This window comes from Anas platyrhynchos, chromosome 9, assembly GCF_047663525.1.
Source record: "Anas platyrhynchos isolate ZD024472 breed Pekin duck chromosome 9, IASCAAS_PekinDuck_T2T, whole genome shotgun sequence".
NCBI lineage: Eukaryota > Metazoa > Chordata > Aves > Anseriformes > Anatidae > Anas > Anas platyrhynchos.
The window spans coordinates 10,462,590-10,486,979 of NC_092595.1; the positions used below are offsets into that span (position 1 = coordinate 10,462,590).

General features: G+C 55.8%; 1 protein-coding gene across 3 annotated transcripts; it reads right to left on the reverse strand.

Annotated features, from left to right (window-relative positions):
* Positions 1–1,046: 1,046 nt before the first annotated feature.
* Positions 1,047–24,390, reverse strand: MASP1 (MBL associated serine protease 1). Of its 3 annotated transcripts, XM_072042438.1 has the most exons (16): positions 24,004–24,390; positions 21,664–21,889; positions 16,688–16,865; positions 16,467–16,598; positions 15,853–16,049; positions 15,426–15,573; positions 15,211–15,329; positions 14,864–14,942; positions 10,503–10,640; positions 9,854–9,928; positions 3,480–3,614; positions 3,117–3,230; positions 2,726–2,911; positions 1,838–1,905; positions 1,529–1,628; positions 1,047–1,406 (listed from the first exon to the last, which is right to left on the reverse strand). In XM_072042438.1, exons 1-16 carry the CDS (start codon positions 24,006–24,008, stop codon positions 1,216–1,218), a joined length of 2,091 nt encoding a protein of 696 aa, XP_071898539.1. In that variant the 5' UTR covers positions 24,009–24,390; the 3' UTR covers positions 1,047–1,215. The 3 variants fall into 3 exon arrangements, with proteins under 3 accessions (XP_071898539.1, XP_027319945.3, XP_071898540.1); XM_027464144.3 differs by lacking the exons at positions 1,047–1,406; positions 1,529–1,628; positions 1,838–1,905; ... (1 more) ...; positions 3,117–3,230; positions 3,480–3,614 and adding an exon at positions 4,423–6,463 and having other exon boundaries at positions 24,004–24,383; XM_072042439.1 differs by lacking the exons at positions 1,047–1,406; positions 1,529–1,628; positions 1,838–1,905; ... (3 more) ...; positions 9,854–9,928; positions 10,503–10,640 and adding an exon at positions 12,539–13,040 and having other exon boundaries at positions 24,004–24,379.

Genomic DNA, 24,390 nt, shown 5'->3' on the forward strand with positions numbered 1-24,390 from the left:
GTGCTGTAGGAAAATGGGGGCCAACAGCCCAGCTCCCAGCCCTGGATCTGGGCACAAGGCAGGAAACATGCCCATGGCTTAGGCTCCCTCCAAAGGCTGGATTGTCACAGCCTGGGGAAGGGATGCTCAGCAGAGCTGTGTCCCTGCCCCAACTTCCATCCGTGTTTGCTGCAGAGCTCCTGCTGTGAGGATGTGCTCTCTCCCAACAGCTAGCAGGGACGGGCTGCTTCTTCACCCCTTTTAAAACTAAAGTCCCTTACCTGTTATTTTTTCTGCATGCTGATTGAACCCAGCTTTAATTTTTATTCTCTCTTGCTCTGCGCTCTTCTGCGCTCTGCTCCTGCCACCAAATCCATCTTTAATGACACGCGAGGGCTATAAATAATTGAAGGCCAGGCTCTCACCTCTTGCTTTTCCCTGCAGTTTGCATTCCTGGCCAGTCCAGGTCTGCCTCAGCCCATGAAGCTGCAGGGGCTGTATCTGAGCAGGCACACTGCCAGCCTGCACACGGGGCAGAGCCCCTCAGCATCCGCCCTGCACAGGTGAAACCACAAATGCTGGTGGAACCACAGCACTTTTTTCCCTCGGTGCGTTATCTCTGATCCCCAAGTAGCTTAAAATAAACTGACAGCGTAAACGGAGAGCCCAAGGGCTTTGGAAGTCGCAGTCGGTAGTGACTGGTGGTGGATGCGCTGCTGGACACCAGCCCAGCTGGCAGAGACGAAGGGCGATTTGCAATCCTGGGGGATTTTGTTAGCATTTCCCCCGTGATGCTTAGGAACAAGAGATATATTGCAGGCGCTTCAGTTTAATTGTTTGCTTTCAGGGATAAATATTTTTTTTTTCCCCAGCACTTCTGAAGAGGGAGTTTATTGAAAGCCAAAGGGCTCAGCGGTGTTGCAGGATTCCTGGCCTTGAGAGGCTTCCCTGCAATCTGCAGCCCCTGGGGACCGTTTCCGAGCTGCCTTCAACCTGTGCATTGCCGCGGGGCAGGGAGCTGGGACACCCCTGGGCAGCGGTGAGGAGGCGAGCCCTCCCCTTGGGTCTGCAGGAAAAAACTCCTCTCCTCCACAATTCTTTCCCTTTTTCTGGGCTGAGAAATCTGCTTTATTTCCCTTTTTCATTTCCCATGGGTCCACATCAACACCTGGGCTTTAGCAGCCCACTGCATCACCTGCTGGGCTCCCCGTGCCCAGGGACACCGGTGGTTGGAAGTCAGTGCTCCACTGCTGTGACCTTCTTGAGCCACTCCAGGTTCCGGATGACACTGGAATAAACCCCGTACTGCTCCTTCACCCCGCAGCCGTCCCCCCAGGACACTGTGCCCAGCAGCTGCCACTGGCTCTTCTCGGGGCTGAAGGTGACCATGGGACCGCCTGAATCTCCGCTGCAAGCATCGTTCCCACCTGCACGGAGTGGAAACTGCTGCAGAACCTCTCCGGGAACCCAGACACCCTGGTGGAGTGAACTGGGAGGCTTGCAGGGAGTAGGAACTGGGATATGAGGCTGGAAACAGCACGGATTTTACCTTCTTTCTCCCCAGCACAGAGCATGTCATCCGTCACCATTCTGTGGAGCCTGGCGTAGGCATCTCTGCACTCGCTGTGCTCGACAATGGGCACCTCTACCTGCAACGCAAGTGCTTTGGTTCATTTCTTCCTGCTTCCCCCATCCAGCCTCCTCTCATCACTTCCTGAGCCTCCAGCTCTTCTCACCAAGTGCTGCGTGAGCCCCAGCCCCATAGAGGGAACCCCACCGTGATGGGAACACGGTGCAGTGCCATGTCCTGCTGAAAATTATCTCTGTACCAGCCCCTGAGGCCAGCTGTAGCTCTCACCTCCATCAGGGTTTCGGGAAGCCGTTGCAGGAAGGGTTTCCCCCAACCACTGATGATGACCAGGGTGTCTGAAAGGGAAAGGGAAGATGCTGCACTGCTCACCGTGTGTGCTGCCCTTGTCTGGTGGTTCTGAGATGCTGGATGCTCCTCCTGCCCACCTTCATGCTGTCTCTGCCTCCCACCTCCCTTCTCCTGAAGGCTGCCCCTGCCTGGCAGCTCCTGCCCCAGCTCCCCCATCCGAGCTGTGGTTTGGGGCTGGGGAGTCCCATAGCTGTGCTGGGGAGCTAGAAGAGACGTGTGGAGCAGGCAAAGCCGCCTGGACCTCACACAGGTGTGTGGCAGCCCGGGGAAACAGCTGTCAGGCAGGATGTCCGGGCCACACTTAGATAAGGGACAAAGGGGTTGGGAAGAGGAGAGGGAGGGGATTGTGGTTCTGGGTTCACAGATCACTCAGAGGTGCAAGGATGAGTGTATCACCTTCATACAGTCTCTGAGGAGGCTAACCACCAGCAAACACTGTGGCTCCAGCTCTAGAAGGCTGTCTTGATGTACTAACTCCCCGGTGAGGTCTGAGAAGCACATGCCAGGGATGCTTTCACTTGGTTGATCCCAAGCCAAGCTAGAGGCCTTGTGAGGTCCCTTCCAGCACCACTTCATACAATATTTCATCCCTGCCATTGCCTCTCCTCAACACCCTGTCTCTTTCCCTCTCCACCTCCCCGAGACATCTCACATACATCGAGGTGCCTCCTGCACCCACCCTCGCTCATCACCCAGCCACTCTCGGGGTGCACCCTGGCTGCTGCCACTCCTCATCCCCACTCCCTTCCACCTCTTGAGCCCCTTCCCCATGGCAGAAGAGGGAAAGGAGGGCAGCAAAGCTCTTGCCTCGTGGCTGCTCCTGGTCGGGGAAGCAAATGGGCATGACGTAGTCGTTCAGTGCTGCTGCCCCAGACAGCTCCACCAGCCCGATGTCGTACTCCAAGGTGTCAGGGCGGTAGGACGGGTGGACGAGGAGGGTTTTGGGGTGCATCTGCTGCTCCGTGTCATCCTGCCTCAGGGTGCTGTGCTTCCCTGGGAGGGAGGGGAGGCAGGAAGATGTTTGTACCAAAGGGGGAGGTGGCTCCATGGTGCTTTGGCCATTAGGGCAGCTCCCACTGTGGCTGGATGCTCTGCATGTGCCTTTCAGAGGTTATTTTGCAAGCTGTGCCCAGAGCCACCGTGGGGAGAGCAGAGCCCTGGGCATGGCTCCACAACCCCCCATCAGTGCTCTGCTCACCCAGGATGATGCTGAAGGAGGAAGGGGCGAGCAGATACGAGCTGCGGAGCTGGGGGTTCTCCGTGTCCAGTTCGTTGTGGAGGCAGTGGGCTGCGGTGACAATCCACTTGTTCCCTAGAAAACAACCCCCAGGGCATCAGCGTCCCTCTGAAGAGTCCACCCTAGTTGCTCTTGCTCAAAAACTACATCAGTATTTTCATCAGGCAGGATGGTGAAGCTCAAAGGCACCACATCTGAGCCTGGGAGTCCCCAGGCAGCAGTGGGCTGGAGGCTCCCAGCATCTTGCGATCCTCCCTAACCACAGGCAGGATATTCCCAGCCTGGTTTTTACGTCCTGCAGCATCTCCCCGAGGATGGGCTTACCCAGAAGGGAGCCTGCACAGAAGGGCCGGCCGCCCCGAGAGAGCATGGCGATCCAGGGGGAGGCTCCTCGCTGGGAGAGGTGTCTGCCTGCGGGACGGGACACGGCGCTCCTGGAAAACCTGGGCTTCCCACACACTGCAACCAGAGGGAAGAAAGTGAAATGTGAGGGGTGTAAACACCCAGACTCCTCAGTCACCCTTAGTGGGGTGTGTTGGAGTAAAAGGATACGGGGTGCCTCTCCTTAAGCCTGAGCGAAAGGCACTTGGAGGCCATCACTTGGGTCTTACAACCCTGAGAGGGTTCCCAGACTTTTCCTGCTGTTTCCAAGGGTTTCCAAAGAGCCATATGGTCCTGAGTACTTGCTGCATTCCCAGGCCATGTGGAATGGAGGGGCTCTGATTCTGTGTCGCTGGCAGTGTGGAAAGCAGCCTGCGTTACCAGCAGCGACCAGAAGCCTGGGAAATGGTCCATGGGGAGGTTTCTAGCGGGCCTTGGCTGTTCTTTGCTCAGCAAATGCTTGCTGAAGCTGATGGTAATTGCAGACAGATTTCCCAAAGTGATATGGATGTTTCTGGCTGCTGATCACTGTGAGACTGGGTAGTATTCAGGCTCATAAAGCCCACAGGTTGTCGAACCCAACTGAAGGCTAAGGAGCTTCACCCTTTCAAGTGAGCTGGTCTTTTGCAGCACTGCTATACATGGGTGGGCAGGATGACTGTGTGTGAGATCCAGTAGCTCCAGCCTCTGTCTTGGCCATGGAAAGAGTTTGTGTGATGCAGAGCTGGACTGTGTGGAGCTGAGGGCATGGCTGATAAGGACTGATATGGACAGAGAGCAGATGCGATGGAGAAGGAGCAGGGGTGTGTGGCACAGACTCACGACCTGCCTTTGCCCTCAGTCCTTGACCTTGATCTGCCTGGAATAAAAGCCTCAGGGCACAAACTCAGTAAATATTAAAGTTTTATTTTGTTCTCAAGAGGAAGATTACACAGAACCATCCTTACATGACATTGGATATTTTACAGAATGTATCAAAAAAAGAAATATATATATATATATAAAAATACAGTCGCAGTTACATGACATAGCCAAGAATACAGTTCTTAGCGTGTCTGCAAATCAGACCTTCCCTAGGCCTTCTGCTCCTCTACATGCTCTACAAATGGCCTTTTGGACGATAGCAAAATGGAGAGTGGTTCCTTTACTGTTGACTCATTTCTTGCATGGCAAAACCAAAGGAGGAGGAGGAGGAGAGGTCCAAAGGAGGTTAGAGGCATGCAGAGGGAACAGCAGGCAGTTGCTGCATGTTGCTTACAGCTGTAGGAGGGCTTTGCTGGCAAGTGAAGGAGTTGATGTCCCTGCTGAAGGAAGCTAAGCTTACCTGGCCGTCCCATATGCTGGGTCGGTGCCATCTCAGCAGCCATTACCTTTCCAGCCATGGCTGAAGTTTAGGGCTAATGTGGACACATCCTCACATCCCTGGGGCCAGGTGGACATCACCTGAGATGCCATCAGGAAGGGATGTTTATCTGCAGATACAAATACCAGCAAACCCACAGGGCTCTCTCACTGCTCCTTGCACAGAAAAGGTGTTACGCAGTGGGGGGGACCTGTGAGGTCCAGGCCTGCCCATCCAGGTTTCCCATGCTGTCCACAGCCCCTGTTGCTCCTCCAGTTACATCATCCGATGGGAAGAGCTGGCCTGAGAGCCCTGAGGGTGTGTGCAAGTCTTTGTGCATGGCCCAAGGCTTTGGTGGCAGGGAAATGCTGCTTCTGTCACTGTGCCTTTGTCATAGCTTGGAGGGAGCCTCCCCGGGAGGGTGGGCAAGGTTTGGAGTCCGGCAGCATGAGCTACGGATGCCAGATGAGATCTCACCCTTCGCTCCCTTCCCCCAGCTCCCTAGCAAGCATTTCCTAAGAGAGCAAGCAAAGGGATGGGACCAAGCGCAACGGATGACGTGGAGGGCTGGCAAAGGCCCGAAGTGCGGCTGAGCATCGTGGCTACTGCTTGCGAAAGACCAGAGTCTGGAGCATATTAAAAAACAACAAGAAGAAAGGAAGCTGCGGCAGCAGGCAGTGCTTAGTCACTCATCTCTCCAGCTCAGGGTCCAGAAATGTCCACCTCTCTGAGGAGCCTGTTTTCTTCTCCACCCAGTCCACGTAGTTGGAGACTTTGGTGTACACCCCATACACTTGCTTGCTGCCACACTCCTCCGGGCCACCCCACGAGACCAGCCCTTGGGCCACCCACCTCCGGGTTCCTGGGTCCTGAATGACGAAGGCTCCCCCGCTGTCCCCCAAGCAAGTGTCCTTCCCACCTTCGTAGTAGCCAGCACAGAACATGTTCTCGGTCACGCTGTAGTTCCCCGACCGGGACTCGTAGCTGGTCTTGCACTCCGCATGCAGCACCACCGGGAGCTTGACGTACTGCAGGATGTCGGACAGCGTCCTCATGCCCGAGCTGATGATCTCGTCCACGGTGATGTTGGGGTTGGAGATCCCCCAGCCAGCCACCAGCCCCAGTGTGTTGGGGTGAGGTCCCTCCAGCTCGTGCTCGAACTGGGGCAAGCAGACGGGCATGACGTAGTTCCCCATGGTCACCTTCTCCTTCAGCTTGACCAGGGCGATGTCGTGGTTGTAGTTCTGGATGTCAAACTCCTCGTGGAGTATGATCCTCTCCACCGTCCGGTTGACGGCCTCCATCTTGTTCCTCACGTCGTGCAGGGCCAGGTAGACAGTGACGTGCTCTTTGGAAACGGGGATGACCGTCTTGTCTCGCCGCTGCGAGCGGAGCACGTGGGCGGCTGTCAGCACCCAGGAGTCCGAGAGCAGGGCCCCGCTGCCGAACCATTTGTCGTTGGGCACCCGGGACATGTCCTCCACCACAATCAGGGCCTGCCAGGGGAAGAAGCCGGGCTCCGCGTTGCGCCCGCCGATGATGCGCTTGATGATCCCGGGCAGAGCACGAGCCGGCCGGCCGCACACTGGGGACAAAACGGACAGCACTGTTACTCCCAGCACCTATCTGGGGAACAAATGAAAAGGGACTTCCCTGTAGATTATGCCACATGGCTGGTTATCTTCATGGCCATGAGGATGGTGGGGTGACCCCTGCAGACCCTGTTCAGCCCTTATGGAGCTAGTTCTCTCTTGGCCTGAGCTATTTCAGCAACACTTTTGGAGCACAGAACATCTTGCTTTGCCCATGGGCCCCGGACAATAGGGACAATGCTCTCCTGGAGTTAAAAGTAACTATACCAAACCCTCTGTCCATGCTTTTTGTGGCTGTGGTCAATAGGGACAGATTAGAGAAGTGTCTCATCTATGGGACAGTATAATCTGTTGCTTTCCAGGATTTGGGGGGGGGACATAATCCTGTCATCTGCTCCCACGTGGCACCCTGGGACACCCAAGGGAGGGTCCCAGGCAGCTCTCCCAGGAGGTACCACTTGGCCTGTGGCATAATCTACCTGCAATGATGCAATGCACCTTGCTCAGTGCCATCCATCATTGCACCTTTGGGACCTGCAATACCTTCACAGGGGGGTAAGAGGGTCCGACCTGCCTCTGCATCTCCCCATGCACCCTGAAGCATGGCTGCGTGGCTCCCATGGCTATGGCAGCCTGCCCAGACCAGGCCATTCTTCAGCTGGTGGGACTGAGACCAAGCTTGGCCGCTAGGCCAGTTGCTGGGGCAGGGAAGGAGGCGTCTTCAGAGCCAGGAGCTCCCTCTGGCTGCTGTCCCAGCTCTGCAGGACTCCAACATGGGTTCAGCCACGGGCAGCCAAGGCCTAGGTTGTCCCACCATGTCTGCTCCAAAAAGCAGCCTCCCGGCCGCCTTCTCCTTTCCCACCCTTGCTGCAGGCTGTGAAAACAGAAGGTAGATGCCCTTGCCCATGAGGCCTTGGGCTTTCTAGGCACAGTTTTGGCTACCAGCTTTGGTAGGTCTCTGTCCCAAAAAGTATCCACTGAGCTTGGGAAGGGTTATGAGAACAGTTCATAGGACACTATGGGGATGTGGAGGAGGCTTTTACCCAGTGATAACTACCCCAGAGCTGTACCAGATCCGCCACTGAAGCCAGGCACAGACCTAACAAAGGGAGAGCCAGGGTGGGACTTCAAGCTCTCTGAGTAGGATCAGATCTTACTCTTGGCTTACACCTGTGTGATTTGTGCTCCAGATGTGCACCGTGGTGTTACCAGACTCCTTACGGAAGGGGAGGAGAACGCTGCTGTGTCAAAAACTTGGTGGATGCTAGGATTCCTGCCAGGCCTGGGCTGCAGTAAAGCAGGGCTGCCATGTGAAGGGTTGTTGTACAGTTGTGCTGGTGTTTGGGAGACAGAGCTGGCTGGTGGGCCAGCCTGCACTTTGCAATTCCTCCCGTTGCAGCTCAGTTTCTGGAGTGGTTTGGCTGGACCCACACCACTTCAGAAGCAGAAAGGCCAAGTGAGTAATCCTGCAGCCTCACGCTGCCCCGTGAGCTCGCTCAGCCCTTCCCCAGCCGTCCAGCCGCTTGGGCTCCTGCTCAGCCTGTGCCAGGGGAACGCCACCGGGAGGGCTGGAGCCTTACATCAGCCCGGCCTCACCCCTCGCCCTGAGACCCGTCACGAGGCCTGTGGTGTCACAGCCATGGCATTCACCCTCCCGGAGGAGCTGTGGCCGGAGGAGGCTTGGCCGCGGGATGTTGCCTAGCACCGTGGGCTTTACTCCTGCATCCCAAGTCTTCGCCGCAGTTCTGGCAGCCAAACCAGCTTCCCTCTGCTCAGCTCCAGCAGACCCAGAATTATGTCTGAGGGGCCCTGATGTGCTGCCTGGTTTGCCTCCAGGTGCTTTATCCATGTGCTGTGACCCACCGGGAGGAATTCAGCAGCTGAAGGTGGCTCTGAGAACCAAGGTGCCCTTGGGGAACATATTCCTTGGGACAAAGGTGATGGTGCTGGAGCTGGCTCGTGCCTGGGGCAGTGCCAGGGAGGGAAGTCCCAGGCTGGTTAGTGCTCAGGGGTGCTGATGACACTGGGAGGCTGTGGGAGACGGTTTGGGCTTGCCATGACTCTGCCCCATGCCCTCATGTCGGGAGGGGAGGATGCTGAGCCTCCCAGAAAGAGGCTCCCAAGGTGATGGGATCAGTGCTGAGAGCTGGGGCAGGAGCACTGGGAGCTGCTGACATGGATTTGCTGTGGCTGCTGCTAGGAAAACTGCGACTTCAGAGAGTGTGGGGAGCATCTGTCTGCGCTTCACTCCCCTGCCTTCCCCAGTGCTGCAGGGAACTGAAAACGTGCTCCGGCTAAGAGCTCCTGCCTCCCAGCCCAGCCCAGCTGTGCTGCTGCACCGAAGCTGACAGCCATCCCGGGGAGATGATTTTAGAGGAAGCGCATCCAGCCAAATATTTATTCTATTAAATTACATATCAAAAACGCTGACCAGGCTGCAAATGCTCCCACTAATGGCAGAGGCAGGCGCGGCGTGGCCTGGAAGAGGAGTTTTTATTGATGGGGAGGTAGCGTGAGACACGAGGGAAGATCTGAAGAGCAGCTGGCCAGCTGCTGCCTGCAGATCCCAATCTCAGGAGAGCGTCACCCTCTCCCTGGGATTTTCCATTTTCCTGAAGCCTCCCTGTGACTTCTGTCACTAATCAGGAGGTCTGGAAATGGCCCATGAAGGCAGCTAAGGCCCCGAAAAATGTCCCCGTATGCTCCCGGCACAAATTATTTCAGGCTGAAACATCAAGGAGGGATGCAGGGAGCAGCTGCCGAAACGAGAGCAGCCGCAGCCCCGGTCTCTGGAGAGCAGACACCCAGCGAGACCTGCCGTGGGGCTGAGCCCTGCCACCGTGTCTCTGCACCGCTCCGGAGAGCCGTCCCCGCACATCCGACCGCAGCCTGCACCCAGGGCTGCCGCCAGCCCCGTCTGCAGCCGGCTGTGGCCAGCCCACGTCCCAGGGACTTTTGTTTAATCCCAAGCGGGCGCCTGGCCTGGAAACTTGCTGGCTGCAAACGCTTCTGCCACTGCTCAAAGGCTTGGGACTTCTGGCCCTGTTTTTTTCTGCAAGGCTCGGAGACGTGCTAATTGCTCCTGCATGGGGACACGCTGCTAATGGCAGCCGGGAGCCGGCGCCACCGGGCAGGTCGTGCGCTGCCCTTGGCTGGAGCCAGCTCCAGCGATGCTGAGGGCTGAACATGCCCATATTGCTGCTGCCTTCCTGAACCTTGTCCTCACTGCCCTCTCTGCCATACATAGCAGCAGACACATACAGCACAAAGCTCTGTCACCGAGGAGCGGGTCCCTGCCTGGGAGCAGCAGGCGAGGTCGGGCAGGCAGCCCCCTCCCCACACATCCCCGCACCCCTCCCTGTGGTACCCGTCCCCACCAGTACCTGGTCGGCAGGACGGCAGCGCCGTGCCCAGCTCCTCGCTCCTCCACACCCCTGATGCATCACACGTGTAGGTGGCTGGAAGAGAGCAGTGTGTTAGCTGGGCGGTGGCCCCAGTATAGGGGCAGTGAAATGCTGCCCTGCCATCGCGACCCTCTGAACCCTTTTCCAGGATGTGACCTCCTTTTGAAGCCCTCTGAGCTGCCACCCCGTTAGTGCTGCTGCTGCCCATTACACTAATGAGTTCTGGGTGCGGGGACCAGATGCACAGGGCTGTGAGCAGGGAGGCAGGAATGTGAGGAAATTCTTTGGCTTTCCATACTGAGGGAGGAGGAGGAAGAAGGGCTGGGACATATGCGCACCCGGGCTGCTGCCCAGAGCCATATCCAAAGGGTGCAGAGACCCGTGGTGTTTTGTGAACCCCATTATGGTGCCTCTGCTGGTGGATAAGCTTGAAGCTCTGCCTGCCATGATCCCACTGGTCTCTGCAGGGCTTTGGCTCCGATGGGTTTTTGGGATTGGTGCCTTAAGGAGCCCTTCCTAGGGCTGCTGGACCTGGTGCTCCCCCCAGCACGGAGATCCCCATTGTGGCCATATACCTGGTGCCCCCCACATGCCCACCCGCACCATGGGGACCTGTCCCCTCGCTCACCGGTGCTGTTGGGGGCCATGTGGTAGTAGGGGTGCTGGCAGTGGTACTGGATGGCCGCGCGGTAGGTGGTGAGGTTGTTCCTGGAGGAGAAGGTGACAAAGCCGTGCTCCAGCTCCGGCGGCTCTTTGCAGTCAGCAACTGAAAGCCAACACAGAATCGGGGTTGAGCCCTGTGACCATGCTCGGGGTGCCCAGCCCCGTGCAGGCAGTGCTGGGTTTCAGCGTGGGTGGTGGTCCTACAGGGCAGGGTGAGGCTCCGATAGCCCCATACCTCGCTTCTTTAGGGCAATGCAAGGAGCACAGCCTGGCACGGCTCAGGCAGCTCCTTGGCTCGGCTCCCATCCCTCCTAGGATGTCCCGAGCTGTGTGTTTAGGACGAGATCTGCTGTAGTTTTGAGAGGGGAAGGGATCTGCACAGGTGGGCAGGAGCTGTCAGGACATGCTCCCGCAGTTTGTCTTTGCATGCCTTATGAATGGACAGGAAAAAGCAGGCAGTGGTTCACCAAACATCTCCTCCACACACCAGGCTTTGTCGGTAGCACAGCCCCATCCCTCCTGCTCTGGACCTGCTCAGCAAGCCTTGCTGATAACCATTTACACCCCTTGGTCCTGACTCTCCTGTGACAACCAGGGATGAAGGACACGGAGAGCACGGCTTGGCTGCTCTGCAGGCAGGGGGAGATGAACAGCTGTAGGGAAAAACCTACCTGCTCCAACCTCCAGGGTGCCATTGCCCTTTCCCATGGTCTGTCTGTGGTCCCCTTTCTCCTCCACATCCCTCACCATGCCCTGCCCAGCCTCTTCTCCCATGGACCAGGCTTGTGCCACCCACCCAGGGTCCCATCCTGCCTGGGAAATGCAGCTCTGCGGAGCTGGGCTCTGCCACTTTGAAGCTGAGAGGATGGGAAAGGAGGTCCAGTGTGTCAGGGGCACGTGAGCTCCGTGGGTCTGGGTGCTTGAGGATGGGGAGGGGGCTAGCAGAGCAGGCAGCGAGGTCAGGAGCCTTACCATGGTGATCCAGGCTAACGAAGAAAAAAATCACTAGAAGCAACACTGGCGCCAGGGACATGTAGCGATGCTCAGGGTGAGCCACCCACTTGGGGGAAAAAAGCCTGGTTTATGGCAAAATGCTGTGGCTCGCTGCTCACCAGGGTCCCCTCTGTTCTGCTGTGGTTTGGCAGGGACAGCGGGCGATGGGATGGATGCAGCCAGGCTGGAGGAGGCTTGGGGTTCCTGTGCCTTGCAGAGGGGCAGAGCAGGGGACACAGACTCCTGTCACCAGCCCCAGGGTCCCCAAGCTCTCTTTCCACCACACTTAGGAGCACAGTGGATTTGTGTCATGGTACCAGCACCTGTAGGACCCGTATAAGGTGCAGGGAGATGCTGGGGCTTGTAGGAAGGGGGAAATGGGTGTTGGGGGATCGGTGTGGCTGGCACGTCTGCTCTGGGGCTATTTATGGCTGCAGGGCTGTGCCCCCCAGCCCACACAACCTGCTCCCTCCCTGCGTGTCCCACATGTGGGGGGCAGCCCTGATGCCAGAATGGGCTCCTGCACAGAGGTGCTGCCCCACTGATGTCCTGGGTCCTGCCCAAAGGGAGTGGGGAGTTGGTGCCTTGAGCTCTTCCAGACTTTTGCCTTGGGAGAGGGGCCGTTAAGCCACCTTCCTAAGAGCACAGCCATGCAGAGCCCCCCAGCACTCTCCTCCTCCTCTTCCAGCCTCCGATCCCCCTCCCAGTGCAGCCCCCGACACCTCAAGGAGCCCTGGGTGCACATCCTGGGCTCTTGGGGACACAGATGGGGCCAGACACGGGGCTCTGCCCTCTTTTGGCTGTGACCATCCCGAGGCCAGCCCATCCTCACCTCCGCAGGGCCAGCAGCAGGGACCGAGGGGAGGCAGAGCAGCATCCAGCATCCCCCGTACCCGTGCCAGGTCTCGGTCCCGCACGCATCCTCCCAAGGGCTGGCAGGAGAAGGCTGCTGATGCCACCCCATCCTCCCTCACCCCGGGGCGGGGGAGCTGAAAGGATGCTCGGAGAGAGGAGAGGAAGGAGTGTTTCTTATTTGCGACGCTGGGCCAGGGAGGAAGGGCAGCGGGAGGTTAAATCCAAACAAACAAACCATGTGCGGGGCCGACGCTCCTTGCGCAACCACCAGCTCAGAGGGGAGCAGTGCATGGCCAGGGGCATCCGGAGGGGTGCAGAGGATGTGCCAGGAGCTGGCGGCAGCCCGGGGACAGGCAGGGACCTTCCCAGAGGGGCCGATGGATGGACAGGGGGGCTCGGCTCCGAATTTCCCTTCTGGAGACGGAGTTAAGAAAGCAGCGTGCGCAGGGGGTTAGGAGCACCATGCCGGTTAGACAAGCCGCGGAGATGGAGTTGGCAGCCAGGGGCAAAGGGGAACTGCCCTGGGTGTGGGACAGAGCAGAGAGGGGCACGGAGGCAGGCTGCCCGTCTCGGCGGCGCGGCCGGCGCCAGCCTCACGCAGCCACTTGCTCCGAGCCGGCTCTTCTGTCTGTCTGGTTGTCGGCTCTGTCTGCAGCTGCACCGAAGGCAGAGGGGAAGGAGGAGAGCAGAGAGAGAAAGCTCAATTAGTAGCCGAGCAGAGAGAGGCATGCAGGAAACTCAGCCCCCAAAACACCAGAGATCTGTAACGAGCACCAGGAGCCGCAGGGACCCCGATGGGGACCCCGATGGGGACCCTGATGGGGACCCGCTCGGCTCATCCGGGGCGATCTGGGGACAGTGGCTGGGAGAAGCTGGCCAGGCTGCAGAGCTGGATGTTATCCACCTTGGCTGGGGAGGTTTCTATTTTCTTTGCTTTTCGCTTCAAACCATTTTCGTCTCTCCCAGACAGACGTACAGGGGAGGTGGGAGGCACGGCAGTCTGAAGGCCTGGACTGCCCATTTAGGGGCTTCTTGGCTTTCCAAGAAAGCCACAGAAATTTAGTGTAGTGATTTATCTCACGCAAGAAGGGACCAGTTCCAGCCCAAATGGAATAGTGCAGGTAATCTCCAAAAATTAATGCTTTGGGGGTTAAAAATATCTAACTTTTGCATTTTTTTTCTAGGCAATGCCAGTGTTTATCTGATCTGTCTCCAAGCTGGATAAAATGAATGGGAAGCTGCTGGTGAGAGGGGTAGTTCTCTGGTGGGGCAGAGACATCACTGATCCCATACTTTGTAAGAAGCCCTTTCAGATAGGAATCTATTTAGCATGTCTGGCAACCTCCCATTTTTCATTTTGAATGAGCAAACGTGACTTAAAACTCCAAAAATACACTCCTAAGGTAAAATCCACGACATCATTAAAACAAAAAGGATATGCCCAGAAGGGGAGAACCTGGGTGCCACATCCCCTGAGAGCATCTCGTCTTGCCTGTCCTGGGAGGTCTTGGGACCTTCCCTGAGAGTGTTTGTTGCTTTTCTCCTCTCTGGGCCAGCCTTACAGCAGGCTGAGTAGCAGTGAGTGCCTTCTGGGGCAGAGAGGTACTGGCGAGTGTTTGGGGAAAGGAAAGAGGTGTTATCAGGTACATGAGAAGCACAGCTCCGGGCCTGAGCTGAGAGGAGCTGGGTTAGACAAAAGAAGAGCTGATGCAAATGGAATCTCCTTTCTTTTCCCTCTTTTCTCTCTTTTTGAGGTTTGTAAGTATCTGGGCAACTTTTCTGTCCCCTTTCTCTTAGCTGTGCACTGCCCAGCTAGAACCTGGCACCTCTCTAAAGCCCGTGATCTTAGCAGCTTCCATTTGGAGGGAAAGTTGGAGTGGGAACCAGGTTATCCCAAATTGTGTCAGATTTATCTAACAGCTCAAACAATCCCACCTCACTCACCCAGGACCAGCCACCTCCCTCCCTCCAGCAGCAGCCATTCATGAAGGTGCATCACCACAGAGGTGAGTCTGATCTGATCCATGCCCAGGTTTTGCAGATAAAAAATCTTTGTGGAAGCTCGTAGGTGTTTTCTAGACAGCAGGGAGTCATCCCATCTCACGCAGCCCTTGCTCTCACATCGAGAGCAGGATTCAGCCCCGAATTTGCCATCCTTCACATGGCAGCAGAGCCGTCTGTGCTACCGCTCACCCAGCTCCCAAGAGCCAGGGTTGCTCTTTCTTTGACAGGGAGACAGCCAAGCTGGTCGCAAATCAACTTATGAGTAATCTAAGGGAAAGCACAAACCTCCTGCTTGTGGCATTTGGACCCAGCCCCGTTATGCTACCCAAGAAAGAGCCAAGAGAGCATTGCAGAATTACGTAGTCTCTCTGGCTGGGTCTGAGTAAGGAGCTCCGCTCTGGCAGGGCAGCTCCATCCAGTGTGAAATTTCAGCAGGAAAAGGACATCGCCAGGGTGTGCATGGGGTTTCCTTACTTTTGCAAACGGGGATCTTGTTACTCCACGTCCCGTCCTTCAGGCACTCGATCTGGAAGGATTCGCTCTCTAGGTTATCCTGTGCAGAAACACCGAACAAAACAAAACAGAAACCACAACACCATCAGTGTATGAGCCTATAAAAAGTCAAATTCTTGGCAATTCAGTAAAGATATAACCAGACCTCCCTGGAAGAGGCCTTTTCTAGCTAAAAATTGCTAGAGGAGGCTGTGCCCTAGGCCCTGGGGAGGAGGCCCGGGGGTGTGGGTCATGTTTGCTCTCCCAAGCAGAGATGAGATGGCTTTGGGAGGAAGGGATCCTCCCTGCTCCACACCATCACCCCATACCTTTAGTACTTTGTAGCCGGTGTTGCAGCTGATGACAACCTGGTCTTTGAAAGTGTACTTGGCTTGGGAAGGCTCGATTTTCCCATTGATGGGTGGCTGCACCAGTGGGCACGGGTTTCCTTTGGATAAAGAGCAAGCAGAGCAAAACAACAGGTTTCCACCTGCAGATATAAAGCCCTTCCTTCCCATTTCCCAGGGAAAGCAGCAGGAGTTACCGATTGCTGTGTACGACAGCTTCCAGCCCCTGTTCTCCCCCGAGTTATCGCTGTGGAAGAGGATCTGCACGCTGTTGGTTTGGGTTTCGATGCGTCCTGGGGACTTCTCTCCACAAAAAGGGCCAAACTCCCTGGGGCCAGCTTTGATCTGCCAAGAGAAAGAGGTGGCTTGAGGTGGGGTGTGGATACCTGGGGATCTCCTCACCCTGAGGATGATGGATTGGGATGTTTCACCACCATGTGGTGGGGCGATGTGGACTGGTTCTGGGCCCAGGGCCAGAAAGAGGGTCACCATCAGGTGTGGTAAGAGGTTCAGCTATCATGGGGCTCCTGCTGGCTTCATCATCTCCATTTAGACTGGGGACATTTTGGCCCCATCATCGGGACACTGGGGGTATGACAGGATAGCGGGGCAGGGCGAGCTCACCTTGATGTAGTCGTAGGGACAGGTCACCTCAGGGTGGTCTTCCACATCGAAGCTGTCCTCGAAGCTCAGGGTGATGAAGAAGCCCTCCTCCAGCTCGATGCGGTACAGGCAGTCTGAGCTCTTGGGGTAGGGGCTGGGGAAGTCGGCGCTGGTGACCACCCCGCTCCTCTGGGTGTAGAGGTTGTCGCTGCACTCCACTGAAACACAGCCGGGATGGATCAGCGCCCCGTCAGCCGCCCCCAGCCCCGGCCACGCTCAGGATAAAGGGTGCTGATGAGCACCCAGCTTTCAGCTCCCCTTCATCCCAGCCCCTGATACTGCTTGCACCCTGCCTGCTCAGCCCCTTTATGGGATGGGGTCTATAGCCCTGAATGTGGGTCCATGCAAGGAGAACCTCACAAGCCAAGCTCCACATATGCCCATGATGCGGAGGGTCCCGGGCTGAGAGCCAAACCCATCTCACCTTCATCAGCCATACTCAGAGCAGAGACTAAAACCTCTCATTTCTCCTGTTTGAGATCTCTAGAGTTTAGCTGAGGGAGAAACCACATCTCATCCCTCATGAGATGACCATGCATGACCATCCCCACGGCCGTGCTGTGCCCGGCCAGTACCTTTGCAGGTCCTGTTGTCGGAGTGGAGGATGTAGCCAAACCTGCAGGAGCAGTAGTACCCGCCGATGTAGTTGTGGCAGTAGTGGTCGCACGCCAGCTCCTCGTCGCTTTTCTCCAGGCACTCGTCCACATCTAGGTGGGATGGTGACAGCAAGGAGAAGGGGGGTCACACGCTGCAGCCCCCCCACGTCCAGCAGGTCCAGAGGCTGCGTGCTGCTTACCCACGGCCGTGTAGTGGGCATCGAAGCCAGTGAAGCGCTCCTCGTTGGAGAAATCGGACCTGAAAGTCAGCCCCATGTAGGGGCCGGGGGACAGGATGACTTGCTGGCCGGGGGCCTGCTCCGTGTCCGTCGTCTCCCTGCCACAGAAGGTTGCCAGCTCTTGGTCCTCCGCTTCGATCTGTAGCAGAAAGGCTGGGTTAGTGCTTGGCTCACACGAAGCACACAGGGCTGACGTGTGGGCAGGAGCTGGGGAAGAAAGAGGGTGAAAATCAGTAATTTGGATGGCCTTGCAGTTCCCTGGGCTGGCTCAGACAAGCTTGGTGCTGTCCCCACCGCCCTGTGTCCATGTGCTGTGTCCTAGAAGGCTGCAGGAGGGAATGGAGGAGCCACCGTGCCCTGCTGTTATTTCAGCATGCTCACTAGCCTCTCTGTGCAGCCATTTACAGCCTGGAAGCACTGTAATCCCTATGGGAAACCCTCCTGTGTTCCCTGGAAACCCCATCCCTTCCTTTTACCTCGCTGTTTCCCCAGGACCATTTCAGTACCAACCTCATCTCCTCCTCTTGCAATCCCACCTCTGGTCCCTGTCCTCGTTCCCAGCACCCTGTCATATTCTGAATATGAATAACCCCCCAGGGGAGGAACACGAGCAATTCTGCACCCCCCCAGCCCTCCGTGCTCACACCAAGAACAAATTATTGAGGCCATAACAAAGCACACAGCTTGGGGACCCATGAGTGCCACCCCCAGCTCGCGTGGCCTCGGCGAGGTGGGACCCTCCTGCGGCTGTCACCACAGCTCCCCGAGACCCTCAGGATGCGCCTGCTGGGGAGGGAGTGGGGAGAAAAGGAAATTTCCCAGGGCTGAGCATGCAGGAGGAAACTCGCTCACACCAGGGAAAGACAACATGGAAATGGCAGCTCAGCATGCCTTGACATTGCCTCCAGATATTTTCCATCCTCTCATATGAGCAAGAGCTGGCCAGAAAAGAGAGAGACTTTCCGACGATAGATTTTGAGAATTTGGAGAAAAAGCATGCGTCCCGCATTGGGACAAAAACCCAATTGAATTTTTATTCTTTTTTTGTGAAACAGAGTTCTGAAAAAAAAAAAAAAAAAAGGAAAACAAGTAATTTGGGGTCCATCTGGTTTCAATCGCTTTGAAATATACTGTGGTGCTTTAGAATCGTTTAAAAATCCAAAATAAAGGGTGTTTTGAAACAAAACATCATTTCAGGCTGGAAAACGGGAGCACCATCTACAAAAAGCAAATGAGCCCAGCTCTTTGGCTGCTGTGAAAAGTGGGCACACCGCATTTTCTGCAAAGCCGCTTTTTTGGGGAGAAAAACTGTCAGAAGTGGTGCTTTCCAGACGGATCCTTGGTACGGGGCCGGCGCTGCCATCACCTCCGAGGGGATGCATGGGGAAATGTCCCCCGTGCCCGTGTCCCTGCCCGAGGATGCTCTCGCCGTGGGGCCTCACCGAAGGTATCGGCAGCCCCTTATCTGTGACGGGTCCCATGCCCCGGGACGCAGGGAGCAGAGACAGCCCTCCGGCTGTAAACTAAACAGAGAGGTCATCCTCCCTGGTTAATATTTGCTGCTTCTGCTGAGGACTGTATACTTTTTCGTAGATCATTTACATCCAGCGAGCAGGCTGGTAATTAAATCCTGGTTGTTTGTTTGGAGTTTCTCCCTCTCGGGTCACGATGTCGACGTTTTCACTAGAGAAGATGTGTCCCTGAGGGAAATATCAATTGCCGCGGAGAAATTCCCTATAAAAATACGCTGAAAGAAGCCTGCTTTGAAAAATAAAACAGAGCGACACTCTCGTGCCTTAAATTTACCCGTGCCACTGCCTCCCGCCAGCTTTGCTGTCTGCTTTTGCCTCTGCTCTCCTTGTTAGGATGCCTGCCCCTGTGGATGGAGGGGGGTCCCTGCCATGGATGTGGCTCTGTCCCCGTGATTTTTGGCTGGGGCTGGGACTCAGAGGCTGTCACAACGCATGTGGTGACGCAGGCTGTGCCCAGGGCACCCAGAAAAGAGACAACCCCAGCCTTGGCTGCTGGAGCAGTGACATCCCAGTGATGCCTCCTGCAGCGGCTGGGGGTTAACAAAGCCCCCCCAGCACCGTGGGGAATTTGGCCGGGCGGCTCAGCCCCTGCCACCGGAAAGGAGCACGGAGCCGGCAGTACGGAAACGCGGCCGCCAGCCCGCCAGGAATGCACTAATTGGACTGACGAGGGCAAAGCATACCGCTTGTAATATATATAAACGGCTCATTAGGCCGAGAAATCGCAGCGCCGGGCTGAAGACACTGGGAACATGACATGGGGAGGAGAGGCTCAGAGGCAGGGAAGGGCACGGAACGGCCCCTGCGGAGCCGCCTTGCAGCCGGAGTGCATGGGAGGAGGCAACACCCAGATTAGTGGGGTTTTGTGCGAAATGCCTGATGCTGTGCTGCCTGGTGCTGGGAACGAGGTGGGGATGGGGCAGCCGGGAGCAAGAGCCCGCAGCTGAGTCTTCCCCATGTGTGTGCATCCTCTCCCCGGTGGAGGTTTCCCAGACTTAGCAGACAGCTCCTTCCCGAGAAACCCTGCAAAATCGGGCTCAGGTTTTAACTCACACCCTTGGAAGCTCCCCTTGGCTCCCCTGGTTCAAGAGAAGCCACCTGTCCCATTTGGGGCAAGGACCTTGCACCTCCCATCTCCCTTCTTCTGCCCTAGGGTTGCTGGAGACCTGTGTCCAGAAGCACTGGGTGCTTGCTGAGGAGCACGCAGGCTGGTGTTTCCTACCTGCTCAGGGCTGCCTGCTCCTCCTGCTCCTCCTCGCTCACCTCCTTACTGAAGTGCCACCCGTCCCATCCCCTTTTGCACAAACAATCCCGCTGGCCACGTTTCCCTAGGAGCCACGTTCGTTTTATATATATACACACACGCACGCGCGTGCGTGTGGATATATATAAATCAACAGCTATTGTTTTAATTAGCCATTGTTTCAGGGCTCTGGAAACTGTTCCCTTCTGAAGACCACCCCGAAGGCAGAGACCGGCGTGTGCTCGCAGCTCAGCGGGCCCCGAGCTTGCTGCTGGGGATAACTCTCTGCACTGCTCGAGCTGGGGCACAGGGGCACCCGAGGAGGTGAGGGAGGCAAAAACCACGGCACGGTGGCTTTCTGCCTGACCCCAGCTGGGTCCCCACCTTGCACCGGGGCTGTTTAGCCCCCATGTTCGACCTCTGTCTTGTGGCAGTGAAGATGATGGAGAGCCCTCGTTTGGAGATGGTACCAAAAAGAGAAGAGGCACCTCTGGCTTTCTGAGCCTTGATGAGCCTCTTTAGTGGGGCTGCCAGAGTATTACAGACACATCTATACTTGTTGGGTTTTCCCAAGGAGGAAAATGCTCTTCTATTCATCTGCTGCTCTCCTTACGTGTTCCAAGCTGGTGCTTTAATAGCATCAAAATTGCACGTCTTCCCAGCAGAGCAGCTTACGGATCACCTGTAATACACCCAGACGGGCGTTCCTGAGCGTTTTCGGCACTTTTCAAATGCAATTCTGTGGCAGAGGCTCCGTGAGCTGAGCTACAGCCCCGAGCAAATTTATACAGCTGAGATCTAAATCCCTGTGAAAAATGCCGCCTTCTTATGGAAATCCAGCAGCAGGGAAAGCTGCGATGCCAACTTGGCACCGTGGCCAAATAACAGGGAGCCCTTATGAAAAAGGAAAAATGAGCAGGGGGTGAAGGGCAGGAGGAGGGGTAAAGCCTGGAATGGGGAAAGTTTCCAAGAAATCTGCTCCTTGAGCTTATTGGGTTCTTAGAGCAATATATCTCTATATATGTCCCTGGCCCTCGTGCTTGGAGAGGATCCAGGAGAAGCAGAAAGAACTAATCAAACCTCAATGAGAGCTGTTAGTAGCAGAATGAGTGCCAGCACAAAGGGGAAATTAAAGCAGCAAACAGATCCAAGAAGAAAAAAAAAATGCAAATGTTTGCTTTGTCTTCTTAGGGCGAGAATAAAACAATAACTGCAAGTAGCTGGCACCTAGCACCGGGGCTGAGTGCTTCCAGACCTGGGTGCAACCTCCACCTGCCTCCGTGCAGGGAGGCAGGGTGAGGCTTGTGCTGGGCGCTGGGTGATGGATGTTCAGCCCTGAAATGTAGGAAGCACCTGCTTGCTACACCTGGCCTGCCAGAAAGCACCAAAACTGACCAAATTCAGAGACGGAGAGCCCAAGGGAACCCTGTTTGGGGACACGGAGTTGCAAGAGGCAAGGATGCTATGTGTGGCCCCGCAGCGTGTGGCCCACCATCATTTCTGATGGGTTACTGCTCAGCAACGAGGCAGAATGAAATCTTTTGTGGTTTTGGTCATGACAGCTCCCTGGGAACATCCAGAGCTTGTTTGTGCTGAGGGTATTTGCCAGCAGTGGCCCCAAAAATTGGACCTGGGCTGTGGTATGGGTTCGTAGTGAACACAATGGAGCCTGTGGGTCTGTCCCAGTTGCTCATAGGATGGAGGCTCTGCATGCAGACCCCAAGTTACAGCCTTAAGCTCGGGTCTAACCCGTATTTTTGGTTCTCTTGGGTGTCCCCACAGCCATGACCTGGCCAACGGTGCCCAGCTCAGGGGCCTGCTTGCACGTGCCTGGCATCAGAGGAGCACAGCCTGGGGGTTTTGCCACAGGGATTTCATCAGCACGCAGGTGTGTGAATCCCGTGGGATTCAACAAGAAATAAGTGTTGTAGTTTCAGAGATCTGGTCCTTTGTGACTGGGCTCTGACTCGGGTGTCCCACCCACTGGTTAGCCCAATGGATGCTGTCAGCTTATTGCGCTCTCCCTGTTGTCCACTGGACAGACAATTCCTGTGCCCAATAAATGGGGAAAAATACCTTGTTCCCAGCTTTTCCAGCACTCCCTGCTGGCCAAACACATGTCCCACCTGCCCGTTCGTGCGCCCCCTGATACCACCGCTCACCTTCACGTAGTCGTATTCACACAGGTAGGAGGACTCCAAGTCGAAATGCATGAAGTACAGCTTGATTTTAAATCCCTCGGGCACGGAGATGTTCCACGTCACTTCCGAGTCGCTGGGATAGGAATCGGGGAAGTTTGGGGAGCGGATCTCCCCAAACATCTCCGTCAGCTCAACAGCATCCGCCACGCCGAGCAGCCAGGCACAGAGCGACCAGGCCAGGGGGTACCTGGAAAGCACACGGGGACACCAAATGAAACTCTGGCCATCCCGAAGCCTGTCAGGGCTCAGTCTGGTTTTCCAAAAAATGCATTTTTTTCCACCAAAACCCTTACAACTTTGTGTAAGGTTGCAGAGCTGAGATCAGCGTGCTGGGTTGGGAGAGCTGTGGCACCGTGCCACCGCCAGCAAACTCTTTGTAGGGATTTGGAGGTGAGGATGGGAGCTGCACAGGGAAAACCCCTTAGAAGGGTGGGTGATGGAGGTGCCCCGTGGGATCCAAAGGCACCCCCGCAGCTCCAGGCACCATCAGGAGCCCCATGCTTCTCGCTCCTGGCAGCTGCAGCCACCAGCTCCACGTCTCTGGACAAACAGCCGATGGGCAAATCTTCGCTTAATAGAAGAGTAAACATTAGGATGCTTAATAAAATAACGATGCTTTCTGAATCGGTTTAATGAAAGCATCATGGCAATAACTACTGCTGCTACTACCGCTTAGCTTCACCCTGCCAAACGGGGCTCACCGACTCCCAGCAAACAGCACGCAGCTTTGCAGCCGGGCGAGGATGGGCCAGGGCCCCAGCAGCAGAACCTGCACACTGCTCCCCCCGAGCACACTCTTTTTTCTTTTCTTCTTCTTTTCTTCTTCTTTTCTTTTCTTTTCTTTTCTTTTCTTTTCTTTTCTTTTCTTTTCTTTTCTTTTCTTTTCTTTTCTTTTCTTTTCTTTTCTTTTCTTTTCTTTTCTTTTCTTTTCTTTTCTTTTCTTTTCTTTTCTTTTCTTTTCTTTTCTTTTTTTTCTTCTTTTCTCTTCTCTTCTCTTCTCTTCTTTTCTCTTCTCTTCTCTTCTCTTCTCTTCTCTTCTCTTCTCTTCTCTTCTCTTCTCTTCTCTTCTCTTCTCTTCTCTTCTCTTCTCTTCTCTTCTCTTCTCTTCTCTTCTCTTCTCTTCTCTTCTCTTCTCTTCTCTTCTCTTCTCTTCTTTTCTTTTCTTTTCTTTTCTTTTTTCTTTTTTCTTCTTTTTCCTTTTCCTTTCTTTTTCACTTCACTTCTCTTCAATTGTCTTTTACTCTTCATTTTGCTTCTCTTGTACTTTTCGCTTCTCTTCATTTTGCTTTTTTTCTCTTCTCTTTTCCCTCTTCAATTCTCTTCAGTTCTTAGGGTACCACTCACCCCAAATGAAGGACACAGCAGCTAAGATTCATAGAGACCTTTTGTCATCAAACTCAGATTTTTAAAAAATCTGATCCTAGAGAGTTTCTCCCAGCTGCCAACTTGTTTGTGCCCGAGGAGGGCACAGAGGACAGCGATTGCAGGTCACCCTGCACACCAGCCTGGAGCTCTGTTTGAACAGCAAGGTGAGCACCAGCGGAGCAGTTTTTGGCAAACCCCTGCCTGTGCTGAGGGTACAAACTCGAATGCCCATGGCATTGCATGGGACCCGGCTGGAGGAGAGACCTCCGTCTTTTTACAGCACACAGAGGAACAGAAACATTCAGGAAATTAGAGCCATTAGAGAAAATTTCCGCTTTCTAAAATAGGTACTAAGGCCTGGCAGAGGCTTGTAGGTGTATATTACAGTCGCTGGAACTACCCACACGTGCATGCACACAGGGTTTCAGAAGCAGGGCTTGATTTAGGTATGCTGATGAGGAAATTGAAGCTATAGAAGCGGATTATTTTTAACCTGTCTGCGTTCTTTCAAAACCAGGGCAGTAGTTTTCTGGGGCTCGTCTGTCTCGTGCCACCGCTCACCCCGGCCCCCGGCTACAAAGCAAAGTCGAGGGGCACCGAGAAACTTGGGCCGACTTCTCGTCCGAGCGGAGTGAGGTTGAACATGCCTTTTTCTGACAGCTCGTCTGAAACCACAAAAATGTGCGAAGGGAAAAAAATCTGTTTCTCTTCTGCTCGGGGGCTGGCGGAAACGGGCATCACCCCCTCCGCTTCGCTTCGCCTCGCCTTCAGCGCCGCCGGCTCGCCCCACGGCCAGCTCCTCTCCGCGAGTCCCGGTCCCACTCCGGAGTGAAACCGGCGCCGTCCCCCAGCCACCCCCCGGTGCCCCCCGGAGCCCCTCGGAGCCGGTGTGCGGCTCTCCCCCGCTTCATCGCCCCTGGTCCCGGAGGCACTCACCTCATGTCTGTGCTGGGAGAGCTCCCCGAGGGGCTGGGGAGGCAGGGGAGGGCGGCTGGCTGGGCGGCGGGGGCCGGCTTCGCCTCCTTCCCCACGCTCCGCTGTCCGCCTTATCTCTGGCCGGAGATTTGTGAGCGTGTGCGCGCCTCTGCGTGTGTGTCTGGAGTTGTCTGGCATTTTCCATGCAGGTCACGCCTTCCCCTGCCTGCAACGGTTCCCCACATCCCCGCACGCACACACGGACCTGCCTGCGCTGAAGGCTCTCTCCTTCTCCTTCTCCTTCTCCTTCTCCTTCTCCTTCTCCTTCTCCTTCTCCTTCTCCTTCTCCTTCTCCTTCTCCTTCTCCTTCTCCTTCTCCTTCTCCTTCTCCTTCTCCTTCTCCTTCTC

Excerpts from the sequence above, each read along its gene's own strand:
- MASP1 (XM_027464144.3), bottom strand. Across the intron at positions 16,599-16,687 it reads TGCCCACTACACGGCCGTGG|ATGTGGACGAGTGCCTGGAG; the intron begins GTAAGCAGCACG and ends CATCCCACCTAG. Across the intron at positions 15,574-15,852 it reads GTCCCTACGACTACATCAAG|ATCAAAGCTGGCCCCAGGGA; the intron begins GTGAGCTCGCCC and ends TTCTCTTGGCAG.